General features: G+C 36.7%; 1 protein-coding gene across 1 annotated transcript in view; it reads left to right on the top strand.

Annotated features, from left to right (window-relative positions):
- Positions 1–549: 549 nt before the first annotated feature.
- The window catches only part of KMT2E (lysine methyltransferase 2E (inactive)), a 62,028-nt gene continuing 38,187 nt past the window's right edge, over positions 550–24,390 (top strand). Inside the window, 3 exon segments of the mRNA XM_032996201.2 lie at positions 550–891; positions 8,369–8,428; positions 18,145–18,329. Coding sequence (XP_032852092.2) covers positions 18,259–18,329 — 71 coding nt within the window. The 5' untranslated portion in view covers positions 550–891; positions 8,369–8,428; positions 18,145–18,258.

The following is a 24,390-nucleotide window of genomic DNA, read 5'->3' as shown; positions in this document are numbered from 1 at the left end:
TACTTCACGGCGAAAATTCACTCCTGAGGTTGACATTCATAAAGAATTGGTACTCTGAGAGTAACGATGGCCGCGAGGAGGAAGCCGGAGGGGTGGGGTGGGGAGAGCGGCTGAGGAGGGAGTTTTGGCGCTTCTGCCTGGGAGGATGCAGCTCTGAGTCAGACATCCTCCCGCCCGCGTTCGGTCCCACAACAGCCCGGGACGGAGCCCCTGCCCCTCCCCCGCCGTCTGCGCCTCCGGGGCTGCTGATCGCCCCCGGCACCAGCCCCAGCTGCAGCCGCCCCTCCTCCGCTGCCCTACTTCCCTCCACACCTCCCCACGGACCCCTGCCCAGCCCCTGCCGCAGTCTGGTGTCTCGGCCGCGCCCAGACCCTGAGCTGTTCCGCGTAACGTGCAAAGCGCTCTTGCAAAATGGACACTGAGAGCTCGGCGGGCGCAGGCTGCGCTCCCAGCCCATAAGCAAAATGGCGGCTGTTTGGCTTCGCCTTGGTAACCCTGCCCCTGCCAGGCGGGGCGGGTGAGCCCCGTGCAGTGGGAGGGAGGGGAGAACGGACGCCATTTTCCCAGAGAGGCAGTGACATAGAAGGGAGCGTAGGAGGCTGAAAGGAGGGAGACACGGGAGCAGCGGCGGCAGCGGGGTTTGTACACAGGTCCCAAGGCAAAGGCGCTTCTGAGCTGGTCCCTGTAGGGTTCTGCGCACTGAGCTAGGTTTGGGGGGAGGGGGGTCTCCTCTTTGCTTTTTTTCCCTTTTCTTTCTTTTAGCAGAGCTTGCTGAGGGTTCAGTCCTGTCTAGGGTAGGGATATCCGCAGTGGGGCTGTTGCATTGTTTTGGTTGGGATAGAGAAGGGGCTCAGCTGAGGGGTCCTGCTGCCTGGCCTGTGACCATTACAGGTGAGTCTTTGGTTATTATAAGCGTATTCTGCTGTGGGTGCTTTGGGGAGGAGGGTGGCAAAAAGGGAGTGAAATGCGACGGGAACGTCTCGTTACCACCGGTGCGAGTATAACTCCCTTCCACCCTGAAATGTGTTTAAATTCTGTTTAAGTTGCCTTTAATTTGTTCTTGCTTTTGTGGGGTTTGGTTAAAAATGGCAGGCTGTCGCTATATCTTGTGAATATGGCGGGTTACTGTAACTGGAGGAGCTGAGGAGAATTTTTTGGCAGTTATGCCAGATTCATGCATTATGCTTGGAAAAGGAGCCAAAAGGGGCTATTATGTGACAACATATGCTTCCGTAGTCTGGTGATTTTAAGAATGGGTTTGTGTGTTATTGGGACTGCGTATTGAGTTTTATGAAGCTTAAGGAAACCTATTCTCTTCCTCCATCCTGTATATTTTTTGCTTTGTGGTACTAAAATGGCTCATTATAGGCCTAATCTCGCTGCCTTCGACACCCCCGCCTCCTTTCCTCCCTCCCTGCTAATATCTCCGCTTCGTGGTGTAACCTGGACAAACGGAAAGCAGTCCTCAAGAGTTTCTGTACCAATTTAAAAGGGGAGCATTCTCTCCACCCCTTTTCTTGAGGGTGTAAGTAGTTATATTGGTGTATCCCTTTCTTGCTTTAGTTTCTGTACCCAGTGTTCCTGTTCCTTGGGTGGCATGTTTTAATCTCTTTCTTAAAGAAATAAATGTTGGTGGGGTAGACTCTATTGCTGCAGACATAGGGGAGGAGAAACAAACGGTTCACTGTGTAGTACTAAATAGGGTAGAGAAACATAATATAGCCTGATTATAAAGGTCCTGTATTCCCCCATACTCAGCCATTAGGGAATGTGCGGTGGCTAAAAGCCCTGAGGTCCCTAAAATGGTACATACTACGTGTCGTTAAAAAGAGAAGTTTAGTGCTGCATCTAGATTTAGGAATGTTTTAGTCTGTTTATTTACAGTACCTTAAAGGAATAATAATGAAACGTTTTTGTTATTCAGGGCTTAGGTCAGAGAAAATAAAGAGATATCCATGGCTGTACTTATAATGCACGATTAATTGATTATAATCACTATACTTTTAAAGTTACTTTTCAAAAAATGTGGAGCAAATTTTTTAATTTCCCTCTTTTGTCCTTTAGAGATTCTAAAAATGGCGGCCTCAGGCTGATGTTGTGGTAATCTAATCAGCTCGGGTCCTCCACACCCCATGCAGTGCGTTTGTCTGCAGCATATTAGAGTCTTATTATGTTTAAATGAAAAGACTGTTCCCTTCAAATAACGTACAAAGCATCTCTTGGCTTTACTGCGATTTAAAAATGCTGTGTTCCAGCTGATTAATTTTATTGGTTATGTGTGTGAAAGGCAAGTGAACGAGACCACTCTTGTCGGGGAAAAGGGGGGTGGAAAGAGGCAACAGACTCAAGCTGCTTCTTTGAGGGGTGTGTATAGGTTGCTGTAAGGTAATCTGTATGTCTGTTTAATAATTTGGAAAAGAGCCTGCATTTATGATGGGTACTGTACATCCGCCCATCCTATCAGCGACATAAAAGCAGTAATATTTATCAAAATAAGTAGTGGATTAAGATCACTAAAACAGTTGGCTAAATTCTTTGTGGAATCACATTTGTGAACGTCATGTTCACCTTCCAGGAAATACCTTTGCTGGACATCAGGGTAGTAATTCCGTGTATTCATATTTTGAGACTACTAAAAGATACAGAAATAACATATGTGAGGTTATAACCTCTTACTTTATTAAGATGTGGAATTTCTTTTGCCACCATGTAATATGGGTATTACATTTTTTTTCTTCAATTTATTTTGTATATTGTTGTATAAATTGTATATGTGGTAATACACATACAAATACTGAGGGATAGTGCAGGTCTAACCTCTAATTTTTTTCCTAAATGAAATATGAACCTTTTAGTATCACCACTATAAATATGTTTGGGTGGGGGGAAGGGAGGTCACAAGGATTTATTATTTGGTAGTTGGTGTAGTGTACTCTGATACAAACTCTGGAGGCTGCAAACTGCATATTTTAAGCAATAAAAAGAAAATTATTAGTAGTTCACTTTTTTTTTGTATGACTGTCTAATCTTGTTTTTGGTTTAATAAGGTATGAATTCTATTCTAGCATAGCTTTGGAACCTTCTGGATTTAAAGACTCAGAAGTGAGGTACTGAAATGGCAAAACTGTTTTCAATCTCTGAAGAATTTTAATTTAGGTACCATTTAGAAGCACTCGTGTGATTAAAAGTATACCTGAAGTTGAACAATAAGATAGTAAGACTTTTAGACTGTTGTTAATGCTTGCCTTTCCTGTGTTTTGAGGCCAAAGGCTGAGTGATTTCAACCACCAAATGATGCGTTAGTAGTCCAGTAATTTATGCTCCCATCATGCCTTCCTTATTTATATAGATTAGATTTTTTTAATAAACTGTGTCTTACTCTGGTTATTAAAAAGGACATGGGTAAGATTCTAGAGTATGTATGGGTCTTTTTGAAAACCTTTTGCCTTTTTCTTTCCTGTTCCTAGGTTTAACGCTCCTTGTCTTGTGAACAATTTTTTTAACGTTATGACTTAGAGGGCTACACAGCTTCGCAGTCTGACTTTATGGCCTCAGTGATGCTCTCAAGCAGACATTTGATTCAAGATTAAAATTAAAGTAATTTTGTACACTTTATAAAAAGCGTTCCGGGGGGAGAATGAAGTAAGATTATAAAGAATAAAAATTTAAATACTCATACTCAAATTTAAAGCATATCTTATAGATCACAAAGTTTATGCATTAAGAACCTCTTGGGAATTTTGACATCTTCCAGAGTTTTCCTGTATGAGTTTTAGTGAGTCAGTTTGCCTTTGTGACTCAGTTTCTCCATTTGTGAAAACAGATATGTGATTTGTTTTAAGGAGACAGTATTACAAAGGAAATTCTACCTTTATTTTTTAATTCAATTAATGTTGATATGTTAAAGTATATTTATAAAAAATTCCCCCCAAAACTAAGAGAAACTTCCTAAAATAGGGAAGCTTTGAAATCTAAATTTTTTTTTCAGGAGACATTTCTGATTTACAAATACTGTGTTACAAATGCAATAATATGGACTGGAGTTCTAAAACTGTTTATGTATCTTCAAGTTTTTCATACCTGAAAGAAAAATATGCTTAAGTGTCATTTAGCCTTTTGGATGAGCTTTTTTTGCCATCTGGAAAACTTCAGAGGGGAAATAATACTGGCTTTTTAGACTATAACTTGGGTAAGTTTATCATAGCACTAAAATTCAGATTAGTTTTAGGAGTCACATTACCTTGTGCTTTTGGTACAGTTTCAGCACACACAGCTGTTAATACTCGGTTGGAAAGCAACAGAAACACAGAAATCCATGTCATGCTGAAGACTGTAGTGTCTGTCTAGTCCTGATTTCAGTTTGATTTAAGGACAGTCTTAATTTTGTGTGTATGCTAATACTAATTTTAGTAAGGACTATTCGTGGGACTTAGTTAAGGAGTGGTGTACATTATTGTAGAATTGTGGCACTGTTCTAAATAAATTTATGTAAATGAAGGTTTAATGATAGTATTTTGCATTTTTTGTTTAGCATTCTAACAAAATTGAATTGGGGGGGGGGGTGTAGATATAAAACCCAATTCAGACTTTTGGAGATATCCTAAAGAAGTCCACTTACGTTATTGGCCTTGTGACTTCCATATAAACGAGCATTTGCGAATCTCTCGAAAGCAAATTTTGTTGGACACTGTTTTTGGAACAGGTACAGTGTTTAAATGCTTCCACTGAGCAAATAGTAGTTTTGATTTATTGCTGAGAATGAAACTTAAGGCATCTCTGGGGAAAAAAAAAAGTTTTCAGCATAGGTAGAGTGGGGATTAAGAAAAAAAACCACTTTTAATTCTTCCAAATTCTGAATTATTTAAAATATTAATTTTAGTGGACTTTTAAATGGTGCAAGATTAATATTTCTAATGACATAATCGTTCACATTTTCTTTATAACCAAAAAATCATACCCACAGAAGTTGACATAATCTCTTGAGGATCTGAAATTCAGCTCATAACCTTCATACTAAAAAAAAAACCTGCTATAGTTGTTCAAAGACAAAACTGTTGTTACCTTTAAGGCATAACAAACAAGTTATTTAAAAGAAACCTTGACAACATCTCATATACTTGCTAGGAGATATTGAGATTATTTTTATTTCTTCTTACAAATCTTAATGTCGTATTAATGATACAGGCAAGATTTTAAGCTCTGCTGGTTGTTAGAAAATTTTAATAGTTAAGATTACCTGTAAGCCTTTGAAGACAGTTTTGTTGTACAAAGAATTTTTTACCAGGCCTGTCTTAAGTGCTTTATTTTTTTTTTAAATTAAAATATTAGGTGAGAACTATGGTAAATCAGTGTCCACTTGAGTTACGTGTTTCAAAAGTACAAATGAGGAATATATTGAAGTAGTACACAGGTTGCATCCTGTGCAAGTAAAATGTGTTTGTTAGTTTTGCATATTTTTTTGAAAGAGTCCTATCTTCCCTTTCATGTGATGGTTCATGTACTGCTTAGATGGAGATGCAGTATTGTAAAACTTAGGTGAGACTTGCAAAGGACAGCAGTTTTGCAAATCATGCTAAGTATGGGAATGCCAAAATAGTATTGATCCTATTTCTAAAATTTAAACTAACATTTCCAGTGGGTATAGATATTAAAATATCATAGTGTGGGCTCCGGTTTAGAGAAGATTTAAAAAATTTTATTCTCATTTGTAGTTGTATATTGTTTTATGCCATCATAGTCTAGATAATTGTTCACTTTCTTATCTATCTCAAATTATCGTCAAGTTCAAAAACAAGATAAGACAAGATTTTGATGATGTTACTGTAGTTTGTTACAATTTAAGAAGGAGGACCTGTAATCTGTTGTCCATTGTTGGTTATTTCATCAGTCATAGAAAGTGATAAAATTAATAGCCTATATTTAAAAAGTAAGAATTTAAAATGTATCCAGGTGGTAGGTTTTGCTCTTCTACCCTTAGGAGCTCTGAATATATAAATTGGTTTGGTGTTCATTACTCTTTAACTCTTCTAACTTGACTAGGTCTAAAGATACTTTTTTTCTTTAACAGTGAGTGATGCTCTTGCCTTGAGTAGACAAAAGGAGCTAGCTCCTAATTAGTATGGTTATAATGGTGCTGTGTTTAAAACCGTATCACAAGACAGATGATATTCCAAGTCTAGACAGTTAATCCTGTCTTAACTGTTGGTTTAAAGAAACTTTTCCAATGAGGAATGTTTTTAGTAGATTCTACTTAGACTGAAGGTGAAGACCTGAGACTTACAGCAACTTAGTTATAGCTTTTGGGAAAGGAATAGAGAGGTTAACCTCTCGTTTGGTTTCCAAACATGTAATTCTAGAACTGTGAAAGAAACGTAAATACTTTTATGTATAACTGATGAACAATACAGTAGTTATTTTACTGGTTATAAGGATAAGGTTCCTCCCTCAGATGCTTTACCAAGTAAAAAAGCTAATTAGTCTTTTAGTTTAGAAACACTTGATGGGAATCTTGTTCTATAATATCATTATGCAGGATTTTTATGAATGCAGTGGCTTTTTTATAATTTTCATTTTATACTGTCTCTTACTTTCCAGTCGCATCTGTACTGGAAGAAAAAAGACAAACTCTGCATCTTTTTTTTCCCATTCTATGTAGTAGTAGTATTGACAGTTAAGAGCTGTTTTGTGCTTCCATCTCTGGGCAAAATTTCTTTGTTGTGTTTATTCTAAGATGATGTATTTCATATCTTTCTTACTACAATTAAAAATACATACTGAGATCTCCTTTGAAAACACAAAGGTATAAAGTTACAAATCGGTCAACGTAGTCTTGCAAGATAATTGCAATTGAAAATTAAATGGTTTTAATTTTCTTGAAAGCAGGAAAGATATCTTGATCTTAAACTTATGTATTGTTTTTGGCTGTTCTTGAACTTGACATAGTCCCCTTCATCTGTTCCCTCACTGTCTCTTGCCCTCTTCCTCCCAAAATCTTAGTAAAGCACATTGACATACTGCTAAGTTGTTACCAAGAAATATAGTCCAGGTTGAACTGTGGTTAAAATTACATAAAAGAGTTGTTCTAACTGCTAGAAGAATTAAAGTTTCTGTTTGAAAGAGTGCAGCTTTCTGTCTTGCTTGTGTTTAGATTCCTAGGCGTAACTATAATGATTAGGTAACTCCCAGAAGTAAAAGTAGAAGCACTGCTATGCTACTCATGTAAGTCAAATGCCACTGATAAAACAGGGGAATGAGTTTTTGGAATCTACGTAAGTGAAAACGTGTGAAAATAGAAATTGGCTTAGCCGAAATGTCAGACTTCAAATAAGTCAAAAGAATTCAATTCTTGTGTACTAGGCATCTAATAATTACAGTAGACTCTCAAGTCTTACTAAGCAGCATAGAAAAAAAAATTACTGTATTTGATGTCATGAAGCCAGCAAAATATTTAGATTGCTGAACGCAATACCAATATGTATTTGTAGCCACATGTTTTCCCCCCAAAAAAGCCTTAATTCTTGGGAGGAATATTGGGCCTTGGGATTTAGACCTTTTGGTGACTGAATCACCATGAGGTATATTGTCACATTTACGAATAAATAAATATACTTAGCCCTTACGGTTGTAGACATGCCTTACAGAGTATTCTTACAGAATGTGGACTGTATGTACTTGCAGAAACACGTCATATTTTGAAATGATGCCAATAAAAGGTAACAAGTGTAAATAATATTTTCTTGGAGAATCATTGGTAAGTCAAATACAGGCATTTTGTTTAAGTTTAATCAACAGTTATTTACCACTTTGTGTTAGGTGGAGAAAAACGTTTTCAGTAAACCAGCTGATACAAAGAATGACTTAAGGCCAAGGTCTTTTTACTGGGAAACTACTTCATTTGTTTTCTTAACTTTTGAACCTACATTTAAAGGAATTTTACATCTTGCAGAGATGCAGTATAACACACTGGTGTTAGGTAGCTAGTATATACTTCTCCAAGCAATAAGCAATATTGCTATCAAAAAGTAAGTTTTTTTTCTTCTTCATGTGCTGTACTTGTAACTTATAGTTCCTTGACTCTCAAGCTCAAATAATTTATAATTTTTGAATGGATAGGCCTTTCTGTGTATGGTTTAAGTATGGCACGTGTTTAGTAAACTTAGAGACATCAAGTGATTGGCAGTTCATTTTCAATTTGGGGGGTTGAATCCTGTAAATATAAAACCTAAAATCTGTAAGCATGGTATTTTTCTGTATACCTCTGCTTACTGCTGCTTTGATAGATTTCTGTTCGATAAACTAATTCTTATTCTTTCTGTAACTGCATTTACCTTTATTTCCCTTCTACCACTCATTCTTTTTCTCTTCCTAGTCCCATATTTTGTCTAACTTCCACTGAGAGAAGAAAAGAAGGAGTGAAGAGAGAGAAGAGGTAAGGGGAAGTCTTCCATGTTTTAATAGACTGGCATAGATATTGGAGAGGTCTCTTTCCATCGCATCTTCAGGAATACACAAGAGCAGCACTTTTGGACCAGATAGTAAAGGGAGAATAGCCTATGGCCAGTGGAAGCGAGCTCTTCTGTATGGCAGAAACTTGTTGACCGACTGATTCTAGGTTTATACTTAAAAGGGCAGCTTGCTTTCCACTGACTAGAGTTGGTGTAATGCATGTAATGACCTGTATACTGAAGAATTGATACTTACATGATGGAAACTCTAGTTTTTTATGTATGAATCTTGGATACCATGGAGAAGGCAGGACTTCTTTGTTCTAGATCCCAAACGCAAGACCAATTCATGAAGTTTTGCTGTTGTTCCAAGCATGACTGAGGTCTTTGTTGAATGTACAGTCCTGTATGTATTGTATCAGGATGTTCATAAGTATGCTAATGAACTCCACCATGCTTGTTCTTACTCTATATTGGCACTGGATTAAAAACAAAGTAGGAGGAGGAGCCTTACCCTGTAGTAGTTTTGCTGTAATAACTGTATTTCTTAAATAAATTGGTCTAATGATCACTGGATCTCTGTCAGTACAACCAAAAACTTAAAAAGCAAAAACTTGGTACTTAGAAACTTGGTTCCCTTGAGATCTCTGAAGCTTAATGAAAAATCCAAAAGCAGATGGAAAGGGACAGCTATGAGCAATGTCCTGGGAAAAGTAGGGAGAGGAATCATAATGACTTCAGCCATTATCTGTCATGTGTGTAACTCCAAACCAGCCATGGCAGGTACTGTTTTTTTTTTTTCTTCTTCTTTCTGCTGGCTGATAAGGCCCTTGTGAAGAAGGTGAGATGGACCTGACTACTGACAGTGTGTAGGTCAGTGTGAATGGCATAGAAGGTTATTGATGGACTTGTGAATGAGCTCAGGACCAGTTAGTATTCTGATGAGGAAGAAATGCTATGAAGGGATATAGAGAACACAAGGTCAGTGGGAATGTTTGTATGTAAACTACAAATACATAGGAAACCAGATTTCTTTCAGAACAAAGTTGTTTCTTCTATGCGGTTTGCAAGAGTTGGTCATTAATGGATCCTGATTTGTATATTGTATTATGAGTGTGCCTACTGTGTCTTATTTTTACCTACTACCCTTTTTTGTCTCGGCACAAATTTGAAGTAGACTGCTAACTTATCTGTTAGGTTACCATGGAGAGCAGCAGAGAGTAGCAAAGGTCTGAATTTGGACTCGTAGTGGTTTCTAAGCCTGCATACTTCATACTGCAACTGCAGTGGTGTAGAATTTGGAAGTTGGATATCCCTCCTAATCTCTTAGCAAAATCTATACCATGGTGGAGCATGTCAAAGGAAACAGAAGGAACTTCCTTGTGGGTAAGATTAGTCATTTATTCACATATTCTGCTTCTACATCTGGTTAAAGATGTGTTATCTCCTTAGAAACAGGCAGAAATAACTAAATATTCAGATTACTTTGATACATGCATTTATGCTACATATATTTGCTGCATATACTTTTTCTAGATTTGTGTGTAGGTACATATGTATATATACACACACACATGCGCACACAGAGTAGTTTGCTGTGTGAAGGACATCTAGAGTGTACCATTAAAATGTGAGTTTGTCATGAATTTTCCAAATAACCTAACTGTAGTATAGAGAAGATCTGAGTGCTCAGAGCAGTAGTAGAAAGCAGAAATTCAGCAAAATGTACAATTCTTTTAGTAAAATCCTCTTCATGTTTTCTCTCTTCTCCCTGTAAACCTCCTCTCCCAAACTTAAACAAAAATAAAAATTAAAAAAAACATTGTAGTCAGGGAAGCTAGGTAGGAAAGGTGAAGTTTGTTGACTCCGTGACAACTGGACAGTAGCTTTCGCACTGGATTTGTGGATTATGATGCACTGTATTGATAGGTGCATTTTTACTTAGAAATTTCTCCTGTACAGATTGTGCTAGGGCATAGGTGTATCAACTTTTCTTAGGTCTGTTCTTGAGGATTTCTTTGTGGGAATGGTGGTTCCCATGACCACAGGTTTAAGTTGTCCTGTAAATCTGAAGGAAGGCATGACAATTGCTTTTGCTAATGATTGCAAAACATGTATACACATATGATGCAACCGAGGGGAAGGAAGAGGAGAATGTTTAGATTGCATGCTCAATAAAAGGCAGTTTATGCATAGAAGATATTTTTAAGTGTTTGTCTTCTGAATTGTTTTTTCCTTTTTCCAGTGCATGTAGCAGGCTTGATTTGGTGTCTCTCAATTTTAAGGTACATAACTGTGTTCCTGTGTGCTATATTGAGTACCAGCACTTCAAATATGTTGTTACCCACCTCCCCTTACAAGGAATGCACCAGCACACCTTGTAGACTGTTCTTTCTGGTGTAGTAAGGAAATCAGAATGCTACCTTTTGGCCATCTTTCTGTTAGGTGATGTGACTTGTATAAACAACTAACACCAAGATCAGCAAGAGTCAGCAGAGGTCTGAAAGCAGTAGTATGATTTTGGAAATATTTGCATCTTGCCCAAAATACCCTGTTGAAATGGGAAACTGTAGTTAGTTTCAGTGTCATCTGTGTGACTGTGGAGCCAATCTGGACCCACAGTAGCATTAATTTTCTACTGGGAGCAAATGAAAGTTGGAGTTTTTGTTTGGACTTAGTGCTGTATGAGTATAGGTAGATTGCTTTTATGTTCAAATTGGCTTGAAGTTACTACCAGATTAGCACGGTGTGCTGATTGAATTGAGAGGTCTTGCTTGACTCAAGACTGTCATGCAGCTAGTTTGTGTATTTTATGTCTGAATCATTTTTACCTGTAAATCTGGTAACTCTTCTCTAATCTTTCTCTCCTTGGTCCATGCACGAGTGAGAAATTGACTGTACGGATCACTTTGTTTCAGTAATTTAATCTCTTCCACTAAGCTTCAAGTTAATTCTGCTATATTTGTACACATTGCTTACAGTATACCTAAAGATTCTTTTTTATTCTGATACTTAAAGTACTGCCCCAGGAAATTGTTACCGATTTTTTTGCCTCTATTTAAAGGGTGTGAGGCAATGGGTTTACCAGTACTGTTAGTTTAGCAAGAGAGCTACTTCTATACTTGTGCTCAGGGGAAATAAGCTCTGCTTAAACTTGGGGTGAACTGCCTGTTTCTCCATAAGTTAGGAAACACAGTCTGTAACTTTTCAGATGTTCAGGAGTGATAATTATTCTTGGACATTTCAGTTACTCAATTTACTAAATATGGGTAAATTACCACTTTCACCTTGTACATATTTTGTAATATGTATTTAAAGTTGTATCATTTTGCTTTTAAGGAAAGACAGTTGGCATGTGTAGATGGGTTAGAAGGTTTTGATTAATTTTTTTTTCCCTGTAGTTATGTATATTTTATATATAGGCCTTGTGAAGGTGCAGAGCAGGTACAGTATAGAGATGGTAATTTGATTAGTATGTTAAACTTTCTGCAGTGACATTAGTTAAGGACTTTGAGGTAAAGTTGCATACATTGGTATAAAATTCATTTATTTATCTTAAATCAGTACTGCTTTCTCTCATGAAATAGCATATTATAGGCTAATTATAATTAAATTTTTCTCCCTTAAAGTTCTGCTCTTTGTTTAGGGAGGCCCTGGTAATTTTCTCTTAGAGGCATTCTGTGATGAAATCCCCCAGTCTTGAAACATCTAAACTATGCATCTTTTTTTTTTTTCCAATTGTTGATGGGTGGTGATTGATAGAGGCAATTGCTAGAAAAAAATTATTGAAAAACTTCAAGTGTATACTGAAGTCATAAAAACAGGAACAAAAAGACCTGTTATTTTTGTGATGCTTAGTGATGTGAGAAACTTGAACTGATTTAGCAGTCAACTCACTAAAATTAGTGTAGTGTTTTGTGTATGTGGAAAATTTGTACATTTGAGCTAAGAAGTAATCATAAGCTTAATTCATGATTTCACTGGTGTTCCTTTATAAATTGGAAAATAAATGTATTACACCTTGCTTTAAATGGTATTCCTAACTTTAGTGGATTTTTTTCCTTTTCAGTGCTTTTTGTCTTCAGTATCTATCACATGAAAACAGAATCTGGAAATTGATTTATGTGGAAGGAAAGACAGGGAACAATGACATTGCCTATGTAAAAAGTTGTCAGATGTACTAAGAATAAGAGTAAAAACATTTCATTAGGTTTTTTCCCCTCTGTTTTTTGTAGTGTTAGGGGTAAATATGAATTAAGAAAACCCCCCAAACAAATTAAAAAAATATGATACTATCTTGCTATATTAAATTCTCTTTTAGGATTTTTTTATTGTTAAGGCAGAAAAGTTACTGCTGCTGCCACCACCTCTTATCTTTGATTTTTATGAGAAGTTTTGCATCTATGCACCTAGATGAGAGCTTTATTATTCTTAAACATATAGTGTGGGTTCTAGCAGGCTTCTTAGTCCCATTTCCTCTCCCTCTCCCTTTTTGAAAAAGTTTGAATGTCTTGCAGAGGTGAGCTGTCAATGTAGCATATAACTGTGTGAGTTGTACGTTAACCATCATTAATAAAAACAAAGGTGAGTCAGAGTTCTCTGATCAGATTTCTGTTGTTACTTTCTGTTTGAATGTAGGTACTGGGAACTCAGTTTCTGAATCTATAAAAGAAAATGCAAATAGAAATAGTTAAATGTTTTTAAAAAATATCCTACCTTAGGGGAAAAAAAATAAAGGAACAAAAAGAATCTTAGATGGAAAATGCCATGGAGTAATTTTTCTGGACTCTTGACACTTAGAGGATGATTGATAGCTGGAATTATGAAACCTTGTTGGAGTCATCTGGACAGTTTGGCTAGACTTAAAGTTCTTATTTTTCAAGTGTACTTTCTGTCTAGGTGATCTATCATCTGCTTGTTTCCTGAAACTGTTCTGTGTAGCTTTTGATGGTCCTACAAGAAGCAAGTGGAAGGAGGGGGAAAAAGACAGGCTGATAAAGTAGGTCTGGAGTTCCTTTCTGCCAACATTTGATTGTAGCAACTGGATTTTGTTTTGAATGTTTGGACCCTGTAGGATTAGGTTCAAAAATTCTGATGTAATTTCAGGAGATTACCCATTTACCTTCTGATTCAAGAGTTAGGTTCAAAAATTCTGATGTAATTTCAGGAGATTATCCATTTACCTTCTGATTCAAGAGTTGAGCACTCTGTATTTGTTTTTTTCCTTCTCTGTGTACCAGTGAAAAAGTTAAGTTTTTTTTCTTCTACTGTCACACAATTGATCTTAAAGCACATGGCAGAAAGGAAACGTGGTCTTCGTTAGACCACAGAATAATGTGTAGGTGAAATACCTCAGGGATAATGTGTAAGTTATTTTCTGTTGTTTAATGCATAAATGATGTTCTTTGTACAAAGCCACACAGATGAATAATTTGGAATGTATTGTGCTCTTATACTTTGGTTATTAGAGCACAAATAATTAAAAAAAAAGGTTCTGGTATCATAAAGGAAGTGGATAATGATAAGTATGGTGAGGTTTCAAATATTTTAGGCTTGATATGACTATTAAGTCAGAAAGCTCCTGTGTATTCTCTAGAGAGAAAAAGAACTGCCATAGAAAATGCAAACCAATGTGATTGAATGGTAAAGTGTGAGAAGTTTCTTGCAGGAGGTTGATCTTGCACAAGATAAGTGCTTTAACCAGATTGAACAAAAAGTTTTGTGTTTTTTTTTTGTTTTGTTTTTGTTTTTTAATGAAAATCATGTTATTAGGGCAAGATAAAATTTTTAACTGCAAATAAAAGCAACATTTTTTTTTCAAATAAGGAATGTGTTTTCATATGATAAAGCTTTGCTGGTAGGGTGATAATGAAGAAAATCTGATGAATCTAGGATGTTGCCAGAATTCTTTCAACACTTACAGTATACTCTCACTAAAAGAATAGTGAGCCCTAACAAAATTGGAGGTCCTCTACTGTTGAGTTTAAGGTACGACAGATGAGCTACTTTGCCCAATAAAGAGCTGATCATTGAACTATGGACCATCAGTTTCTATATAGTGCCTTTTCACTATATGACCCTGAAATTAACTGGACAAACCAGTGTGGTCTTTCTAACTTTTAAATTCATGTACTGCTTGAAGAAAGACTTTCTTAAATAGTAAATTTTCTGTCATCTGCTTGTAATATAGAAAGACTTCTTCCCTAACATCCTTCTTTTCACTCTTCCTGGCTAATTATTTAAATGAAAGGCACATATGAAAACAGTTTCTTAGAAGGCCATGGGTGACAGATTGAGTTCTGAAAGAATAATGACTTGAAATAGGTGGGTACTTGCTGAAATTGGAAAGTACTATATCGTGGTAGCAGATAGTATTTTATGACTCATCTAAAATATCAAGCTTCAAAGTGTAAGAAATCACTTTTAAGATGGTTAAGGAAGAAAGTTCCCCCGTGGTTACATTATTTTCTGTTCTGAACTTTCAAAATTTTGTAGTAGAATCCAATAAAAACACTGGGAATATTCTAGTGTGTCATGTCAGAACCAGAAGTATTGTCATGACAGAAAATATTTTTTTTTCCCTAAATCCGACATCACTGTGGTGGTCATCACTGGATGGCCTGTAAGGTCACAGTTCTATTAATAAGTGGGCATAGTGTAATTAATTTATCCTGGGTCCCCCCTCACCCCTATTACAGGAATTTGTTGGGGATGGCTGCTCATAAATAATGAGCTATGTTTGTTTGAATGAACTTGTCTGTGTAGGTATTGCAAGCTGGTGACTGCATGCATTCTTCCGTACTTAACTATAGGCAGAGGAAAAGCATTGGAGGGTTTTGTGTGTGTGGTGAAGACCTGAAATCTTAAGGTGGTAAAAAATAATGAGGTAGTATTACAATCATATTCTTCTTCCTTTTAGGTGAAAAAACTGCTGTTTGGTGCTGCTTGGCAAAGTAAACGACTTCCGCAAGTCTCTGATTTTATTCAGTGTAGATTAATCTCTTAGAATTTTTGAGTGAATTCTAATTAAGACTTAAAGATGTATTTCAGTGGCTTGTTGGCCCTGGCTCTGTTCCTCCTCTCCCTGCCCCCAGCCCTCACTTTTTTTTTTTCTTGTAAGAGTAGTCACGTATTTGCTTGATCAGAGGTGATGGCATTAAGTGGGCCATGCTTTAGCAATCAATTTTCTATCTATGCATAGCTCTAAAAACATATACATAGCTTTCTTTTTCTGCATTACTTTAAAAAAAACCAAACAAACAAAAAACCCCTAACAAAACCAAAACCAAACAAATTAATTTAACTCTATTCTTTGACTTGGTAACCACATATCTTCATTCTGTGTTGGCAGTGAAGGTCACTTGAATACGTGATGACTGGGTAACATTTTCTGTAAGTTTACAGATACCATAGCCCATGAAGTAGCCATCTAAGGCAGGCTCTCCACTTCCATCAGTCTCCTGGGCACTTTTGCCTGTTAGTTTCCAGTTCTTCCTCTAATTGGTCAGAAGTGTTCAGAGAAAATTCAATGAAGAAAAACCACACCACCGCTAAAAGCAATTTTAAGTGCAAGAAATGTCTGTGTAAGTGAGGATCTTGATCCCAGGTAGTGGTGTTCAGTATGCCTTTTAGACCTACTTTGAAACAAACTAAAACTGTTTTTTAGAATTATCTAATAACAAGCATAAAATAAAATCTCTATTATGCTAAGGATTTGTTAGCATGGCTGCAACTACAGTTGGTAGTGGAACAATCTTTAGACTGTGATAGCAAATTAATCTGGACTAAAAAATCTGATGGTTTCATTTCAATTACTGGGTACGTATTAATACAGATTTTTTACTTTTTCAGAAAAAGAGAACTAAATGGTAAGCTGATGTTTCCTCTAAGGTGTAGATGAGGCCATTCAAGGTTCTGCCATGTGAGTAAACTCTATGGTGGCAGAATGAGTGCTCACTTAAACTGTAAGAGGGGTTTAGGGTTTCTTTTATGCCAGCCACTAAAAATATTCTATACTTGCTTTTGGTTTAACAGGTTTTTCTTCCTGCTTAGTCTTGGAAAATAGTGTGGTTTTTTCATAATTTTATGTATAGCTAGTGATATAATTTGACATTTGTGGTATTTGATAAGAAAATACTCAGTGTTTAAATGAGGAAAGCAAGCTATCCCAACGGCTAGTTGGCCTGATCGCTTTCTGATTTGTTGTATTTGGTGACTTGTATAACGGGACCAAAACACAACTTCTGTCTAGAGATAGAATGAACTGTAGAAGGTTTAGGAACTTAAGAGCGTACTAAGATGTTTGATGTTAATTGCCAGACTTCAGTAGTGAGATAGAATTAAAGAAGTCAGATGAAGACTTGGTGCCAGTTCATACCTGTGAGATGCCCAGTAGATGCCACTTCATCATTCTGAAGATAAAAGCTTTATCAATAAAAGGAGCAAATTCAGATTTAAGTCCACATTGCTTTTCTGAAGTCTTTTTAAATAAGTACTCTTGTTTTTCACTGGAACCTTGTTAACTTTTTTCCTTGGCAATCCAGTGTTTGGCAAGGATAAGTGTGTTTAAAATATGTTGATCTCAAAACTGTTGGCTTTCGTAGACTGTAACTAAGATACTACATTTTGTCAGATGGGAGGAGTGTACTTATTAGGCACTGTATACGCTTCATTGCGAAGTGGTCTGTGTTCTTGCAGTTTCAACATTTTGGAAGGAGTTAGCAATTTATGAATAATGCAGGTATTGAAGATGAGGGTATTTTGCTTCAATTATCTAGTAGTCACTTGTGGAAAACCTTCTCTGTATTAAGCTATAAAAATGCATTAGTTTACTAATCTATGAATAGAGACAGCTGAGGTGCGATGTACATCTCCCCTCCTATACTTGGTTAGGTGTTCTGCCCTTCTTGGTAAGAGTAACTAGCATACAGGTAGGATAGTTGTATTGGCTTGTGCAAGTCAAGCAGATTGTGGCTTTGCTCTGCAATTAAAACTACTACTGATTCTTTCTAGTTTACTACTTAAAAAAAAAATAAATCACTTCTAAGCGTGGCATCCAGTAGGTATAATATCTTCTGATGGTGATCATAATTCTGATGGTGATCATTATTGCGAATAATTAGTATGATCTTGGCTTAAAAAAAATACTGAATGGAAGTTATGACATTGTGTCTTTGACATCCTTAGTTTATATTGTGGACTTTGATAGTTGTTTTTTTTTTTTTTAAAGTGCAAAATAAGTGAACAATGCTCTCTAAGAAATACTTGAAAAATTATGCAACCACGTTTCTATTGAAAGATACAGCAGCAGGTCTCTGACGACATAGAGCAGTAAGCAGATGTACTTCACGTTCAGCAAGTCTGCCATAAAATGAGTCTTTGTTACCTCACTGAATGTGAAGAATAATTTATTTTCTAATCACCAATTCAAATGATACTATTTTTGTGCATTTGTAATATTTTTTAGTTGAGGCCTTACGATCATCACACTCTTAAAATAAGTGTATTTGAAGCTGACAACTTTTAAAGATGAATGAATGTTTTCTTTTTGCTTGTGTAAAATAAAACTAATGAAATTGTGACAGATAAAAGTGTGTTTTTGTTGTGTTTGTTTTTTTTTTTTTAAATACATGATTAAAACCAACTGGTTTTAAAATGAACTGACTCAGTCTTCTGCTTTCTTTGTTGTTTTTTTTAACAGGGTTTGTGGATGCACTTAGATGTTTGCAATGAGCACTGTGGCTGGCATGCCCCAGTGTTTTGGATACCAATGCATAGGACTCCGTAGTAATCGAATTTATCAGAAACGAACGTCATGAGCATAGTGATCCCATTGGGGGTTGATACAGCAGATACTTCTTATTTGGAAATGGCTGCAGGCTCAGAGTAAGTATAATTTGTAAGTTTTCTTACTTTTTTTTTTTAATTATTTTTTGAATACAGCTGGGAGAGGACTTAGTCTCGTTAGTTTTATTGAATCTTCAATTATTTAAATTAGAAACTGTCACTTTAGTCTTAAGTCAGTTTCTTCCTCTTCAGGGAGAGCAAAGGAGAGAAGTTAAACTGTTCTACAGATATATATTTTTCTTGCTTTTTGGACTGAGAAATACAGATTCTGTCTGGTTTGCTTTTCATACTTACTTTGCCATTTCAGTTTCCTTTTAACTGTATATAAAAAATATTTTTGATTTCCTATGTTAGAAGGGTATATTCATTTAGTGTAGTAAATTGATTACAAAGAGCCAATGAATTCCTGAATTCAAACTCTTCTGTTGCATGGAATAAGCATAGTCAATTTCTGGGTTTTTTTGGGTGGAGAAGCGGTGTTTTTTTGGGGGGCGGGGGATGGTGGTTTGTGTGGGGTTTTTTGTCTGTTTTGGGAGGGGCTTGGTTTTTGGTTTGTGTGTGTGTGTTTGTTTGTTTGTTTGTTTTGGGGTGGGGGTGGGGGTGTTTTTTTTTTTTCCTCTAGTGGAGTCTGAATCTGTAGCATATCAATAGGCTAGAGTTTAGGTATTGTTGACCTCTGGTGACTTTTTTCCTGTCAAACATCTTTCCACGTGTATAGTATTGACCTGACTGTTGAATGTTATGAGAGGAGAAATAGCATTTTGGACAATTTAGTTGTTTGGGAGGTAAAAGACCAAGGTGGTATTAAAACTTTTACCAGTGTACTTGGGTACATCATACTGTTGAGCTCTGTATATTTCAGAATAGTATCTGGCATTTTTTTTTCCTGTTTCTCTGTTGCTCTTCCTGTATGACAGGTGAGCTTTTTGGAAAGAGATGGGTGTCAAAAGATCCTAAAGCTTAAATATCAAGAGAGTTTGTGTAAGCCACAGTGAATACTTCTTTTCTGGTATACTTCTTTGCACATACGGGGAAAAAAACCTCAGGTCATTTCTTAAATCTAACAAAAAAATGTTAAATTCATCATTCATATTAAATTAGGGTTTGGTCTGTTTTTTTTAACCACTTGAGACGCTGTTACTCTTGCCTTACTCTGAGCCTTTCTGTAGTAATGTTGAAGACTCCCTATCTTCTGTTACCACAAAAATACATTTGCTTGTTTTAGATACTGAAACAATGGATTAGACTTACTTTACGTACATGCTTGGAATCTTGCATAAATCAAAAATAAACTTCATAAAGTGGTCCTTCATTTAACAGGTGCATTGAACAACTAACATGCATTTAAATAGCTTACACACAGTCTTTGCTTGAGAGCGTGTGCTAGCTAATATCACTCCGTGTAAGAAGCGAATAGCTTTCCTTCCAAATGTTCAAAAAAGTGTTACGTGCTGTGAGTAGAACTCTCGAAGGGCTTTATGAACGGTTGTTTCTCTCCTGTGATTTTAGTTGTATATGAGGCTATTCTAACTTTGTGCCATTTATCTGAAGAAAACCAAGAATTTGTAATTTGAAGCTTTTGTCACATCAGATTTTTTTTAAAGTTGTTTTGTTGATTTCTCATATCATGAACACTAGTTTCCTTGGTGCCGAAAACTTTGAGTGACCCGTTCACAGCTCTCTTCACTATCTTTTCCTGTGGTTTTCTGTTTAAAGGAGGTCATGATTCCTGAGGTTGCTGACATTCCTTGCAGACACAGCATGCCATGCTGAATTTAAAATAAATAAATATAGTTGTCAGTATAAACAAGATACAATTCACAGTGTGTTACTTGCTTGATACTGTGGCATGGTGACCCAGCTAGGAACTGCTTTTCTTCAGATGTTAAGTGACTGTTAGCAATTAGATTAATTCTTGTCTTGACCTTATAGGGGCCTTCCAGTACTTAAAGGGGGCCTACAGGAAAGCTGGAGAAGGACTGTTCGTCAGGGAGTGTAGGGATAGGACAAGGGGTAATGGTTTTAAACTGAAAGAGGGCAGATTTAGATTAGATATGAGGAAGAAATTCTTTGCTGCGAGGGTGGTGAGACACTGGCACAGGTTGCCCAGAGAAGCTGTGGCTGCCTCCTCGCTGGAAGGGTTCAAGGCCAGGTTGGACGGGGCTTGGAGCAACCTGATGTAGTGGAAGGTGTCCCTGCTGATGGCAGGGGCGTTAGAACTAGATGGACTTCAAGGTGCCTTCCAACCCAGACTATACTGAGTCTTGCTGTACTTACGCTGAAAAAATGTGTAGTTGTGAGACTGTTTTACACTATTTAAAAGCCAGGTAACTGTCTAGAGAAATGTGACGCAAAGGTATGTCCCTAACCTACCAGTGTATACAGTTGTAAACCTTTTCTGTCACTATCTGTGATTTACATAGGTTTTGTATGTTTTCTTCCAGACAGTAGCATGTTGGATATAGGTTGTGTTAATAGTGATCATAGATTGTCTTTGAGCAAGTTCTGGGGTTTTCCCAAGAGGGAGGAGTTGGAATTTCTTCATTGTGACTGGTGGGACTGATATTGCTTCATTAGTTGCTGAAGCATGAGCAAACACAGGAATGGGAGAATGGCAAACCTGGTTATGTAGGAAGAGTAGCCCAGGAAAAGACTCAGTGCAATCTCTTAGTCCTGAGAGATTTTTTTTCCTTATGCTTCAAACTAAGTGATAAGCCTATTGAAAAGGCGGATAGTTTATGTGATTGTAGTTTCACATACTGTTTTAATTGTGGCAAATAGTTATGTGGAGAATAACTCTTCCTAAAAGGTTTGAACATCTTAAAAATTGGATGAAACAGTCTGTCTCTTACATTACTTGCCCTAAGTGAGCTCTCCAGTGCTGGATTGACATTGTAGTGTCATAGTAGTAAGAACATATGTATTTTGCCTTTATTTGTAAAAAGCTTACTGAAGATGAATATGACTTCTTACTGATAAAGACCTTGTGATAGTAAGCAGAGCCAGCCATTTTGGAAGGTTTAAAATGTGCTTTCTGATTTAAGAGAACGTTAGTCTAGCTTAGAGCATAAGTTACATATTAGGAAATGCCATTGATGGTACTGCTCTCATGTTTCTAATGTCTGTATGTGTTTTTTAGAGAGAAGGCCTCTATAACGAACCTAACAATCACAGTATATAGGTCATTGCTTTGAGTTCAATATCCAGGAGAAGAAATTATGAACATTGTTGTAGTCTTAAATAAAGGAAAGTATGCCCTCCCAGGACTGTTGAAACAGGGATTTTTTTTTTTTTTTTTTTTTTTTGTTAATTATTAAAAATATTTTAGGACATGGGGAAGCTTACCAGTTCCTACAGATGGTATTGGGCCAGCCTATACTTACAGGGCCTGCTACGAGACACTTGGGTAGCAGAACCTATTCTGTGGTAGTGAAGTAGTGCTCAGTTCTTTGTTGTCTAGGTAGTGAAGCCCACCAGATGTGTTTTGTTAGATGAGTTGTCTTGAAATAGTAAATATGAGTTTTCATACAAAATATATTGCATTCCTTTATCTGAGCTGACCTTCAGCCAGTTATTGCTCAGGTGTGCTGGTGCAAAGAGAAAACAAACCTGAACACCTTGAAAATTAGACCTGTCCAACTGGTGTATGGCAGATTGATGCTGCTGAAACATGCTTGGAAGCAAGAGGTTTCATTTGGAGTTTTGACAGGTGTTTTCAGGAAGTACTATTAAAATTTTCATAGCCTAAAGCTTGGATGCCCACCTGCCTTTGAAAGTTTTAGTGAGATTTTTCTTTCCCATTTGACTATCTAAGTTTTAATAGAACTGGTCGGTGGCCCCATATTCTACGAACTGATTGTATTTTAGGTGTTAAGCAAAAAGTGGTTCCTTTTTTTTTTCCTTACTATTTAGTACGTGGTCAGAAACAAAACAGTATTTAGAAGGAATAGGGTGGGAGAGATGGGACTTTTTAGAGAAGAATTGACTATTGCTTAGAACAGTTGTTAGTTGACTCTCTTAATATAGGTTAACTATAAGCTTGTAGGGACTGAATTTTTTTTAACTATGCTCCCATGTGTTGCTTATTTAATTTCTCACTAATGCCATCTGCTGGCAACATGCAGAATATTTTCAGTTTAAATATGAACAGTAGGAAATGACATGGAACATGAGAGTTGTTTCACTTGCAGAATGCAAATTATTTGTGGGGATTTTAAAAATATGCGTATCTGATTTTGTTGGGTTTTTCATTAGTTTGTGAAAAACTGTGTTCCTGTGTTCAAGTTACAGGAATGTCTTAAATCATTACAGCCTAAGAACATGGGGGAAGCTTTATTTATGGTGCTTTTTATTTCTTTCTCGTGAATATTTTGCACAGTTCTGAATTGCTACACTACAACACTTAACAAATATATATGATATTTTAGCAAAACATCAGTTTATCATTGTAATACTTGTTTATTTAAGGCATAATATTATGATTTTGGTCTAATTTCAAGTATACTATATTGTAATACAAACATTTTGGTTTTGAGGAAAACTAAAAATACCATAAATATCTCCTTTAGTTAGACACTAAGGGTGCAGAAGCTGAAAACTGTGGTGTTCTCAGAAGATTGAAAAGCTTAGTACCTCAGTCTTACACAACTGGCTTATGTTCAAAAATACAAGCAAGGAAAACCTCATAGTGTTCTTGCAGATCTGAATGCTTACGCTTTTTCTTCCTGAAAACTTGCTTTTTGGGATGCCCATAAGAATGCCAGTGGTGAGATTAGGGTGGATACCTATAATACAGTAGTTACTGCTTTGCTACTTGAGCGAGAAAATTTTTAAAAATTGATTTTTAAATTAAGTGATACTTCATACTTTAATCAGCTGTACAATTAAATATTTTACCCAGAGGGTATTCCTTCACAAAACTCTCCAATGCTGAGATGCCTATTTGAGAAGGTGGCCGTGGCCTTTGGACAAATGATAATATAGAGGGTGTGTTTTCTGTTTAAGGTCAGGGTCATGCACATGGTTGGCAGAAAAGGGGTAACAAGGAATTTGGTGAAGGGCATAATAAAGTGTTGACAGACATGTCTGCCAAAGATAGAAGGTTGTCAGTAGTTCTGTGGAGAAATGATATTCAGTCTGTACTGCTTATGGGATGAATATCACTTTTCTATTGGCTGTGGAGGAAACCTACAGTGATTAACTTCTAACTTCAGTGAATGCTCCACTACCTCCTTCCCATATTTCTCAGGCTCTTCCACACTGTTCCCCGCCCCAGTCTAGCATTTGAGTGGGTAAATGAACAGTAACAGTTACATTCAAAGCTCTGAGCATATATTATCATTTAAAGTAATATCTCTGTCCCCCCTGGATAAGCGTTTGAAAAAAGCTTTGCTGAAAGCTGATTCTGCTCTAATTTTGTATTTAAAATGTTTTAACATAAATACAAAGATTAATTTGCCTTGTGTCTTACTTGATTTTCTCCCACCCCTTTTCTGGCTTTCCTTGTTGAAGTAAAACTGTGCTTTTTCCTTTTTACCCTTGTACTCTGAATCTGGTTTGAGTATTAAAGTAGTTGCGGATAAATGCATTTGTTTTCTATATTTTGTTTTTGAAAGCTTAATGCTTCTTCCCACGAGTGTTAGGCCTCTAAATATTAAACTTGGTTCTCTTAAGTGGTTTATAAATTGCTAGAGTAGGTAGAAGTGGATTTAGGGAGTAGGGTGTATTGTGTTGCCTCATGTTTTGCAAGAGATTTAGAATACCTTTTTAATTTTTGTAGTCAGTTGATGAAATGTGCATAACCTCTCTTTTTAGGACATTTCCATTCTGGTATCTTTTCACTGAATGCTCCCATGTTGAAGTAGCTGGTATTTAGGTCATGGTAATATTTATTTTTAATGAAGGAAACTTTCCTAAATTAATTGTGGCATTGCTGAAGGATGGATTGTACCTGATTTCCCCCCTGCCCTCTATCAGTAAGTCTTCCTGCTCTGAAAACTGAGTATTTTCCATACACTGAACCAAGCAACAAGACTTAGGTTAAGCATTGAGTGCATAGCAGGTAAGAGCAACCGTGCTACTGCTTGCCCTGTTCGATAAA

This window comes from Tyto alba, unplaced genomic scaffold (genome assembly GCF_018691265.1).
Source record: "Tyto alba isolate M040663 unplaced genomic scaffold, T.alba_DEE_v4.0 Super-Scaffold_2, whole genome shotgun sequence".
Lineage (NCBI taxonomy): Eukaryota > Metazoa > Chordata > Aves > Strigiformes > Tytonidae > Tyto > Tyto alba.
Note: the sequence above shows the minus strand (reverse complement) of the source record. Positions and strands in the feature narration are given on the sequence as shown.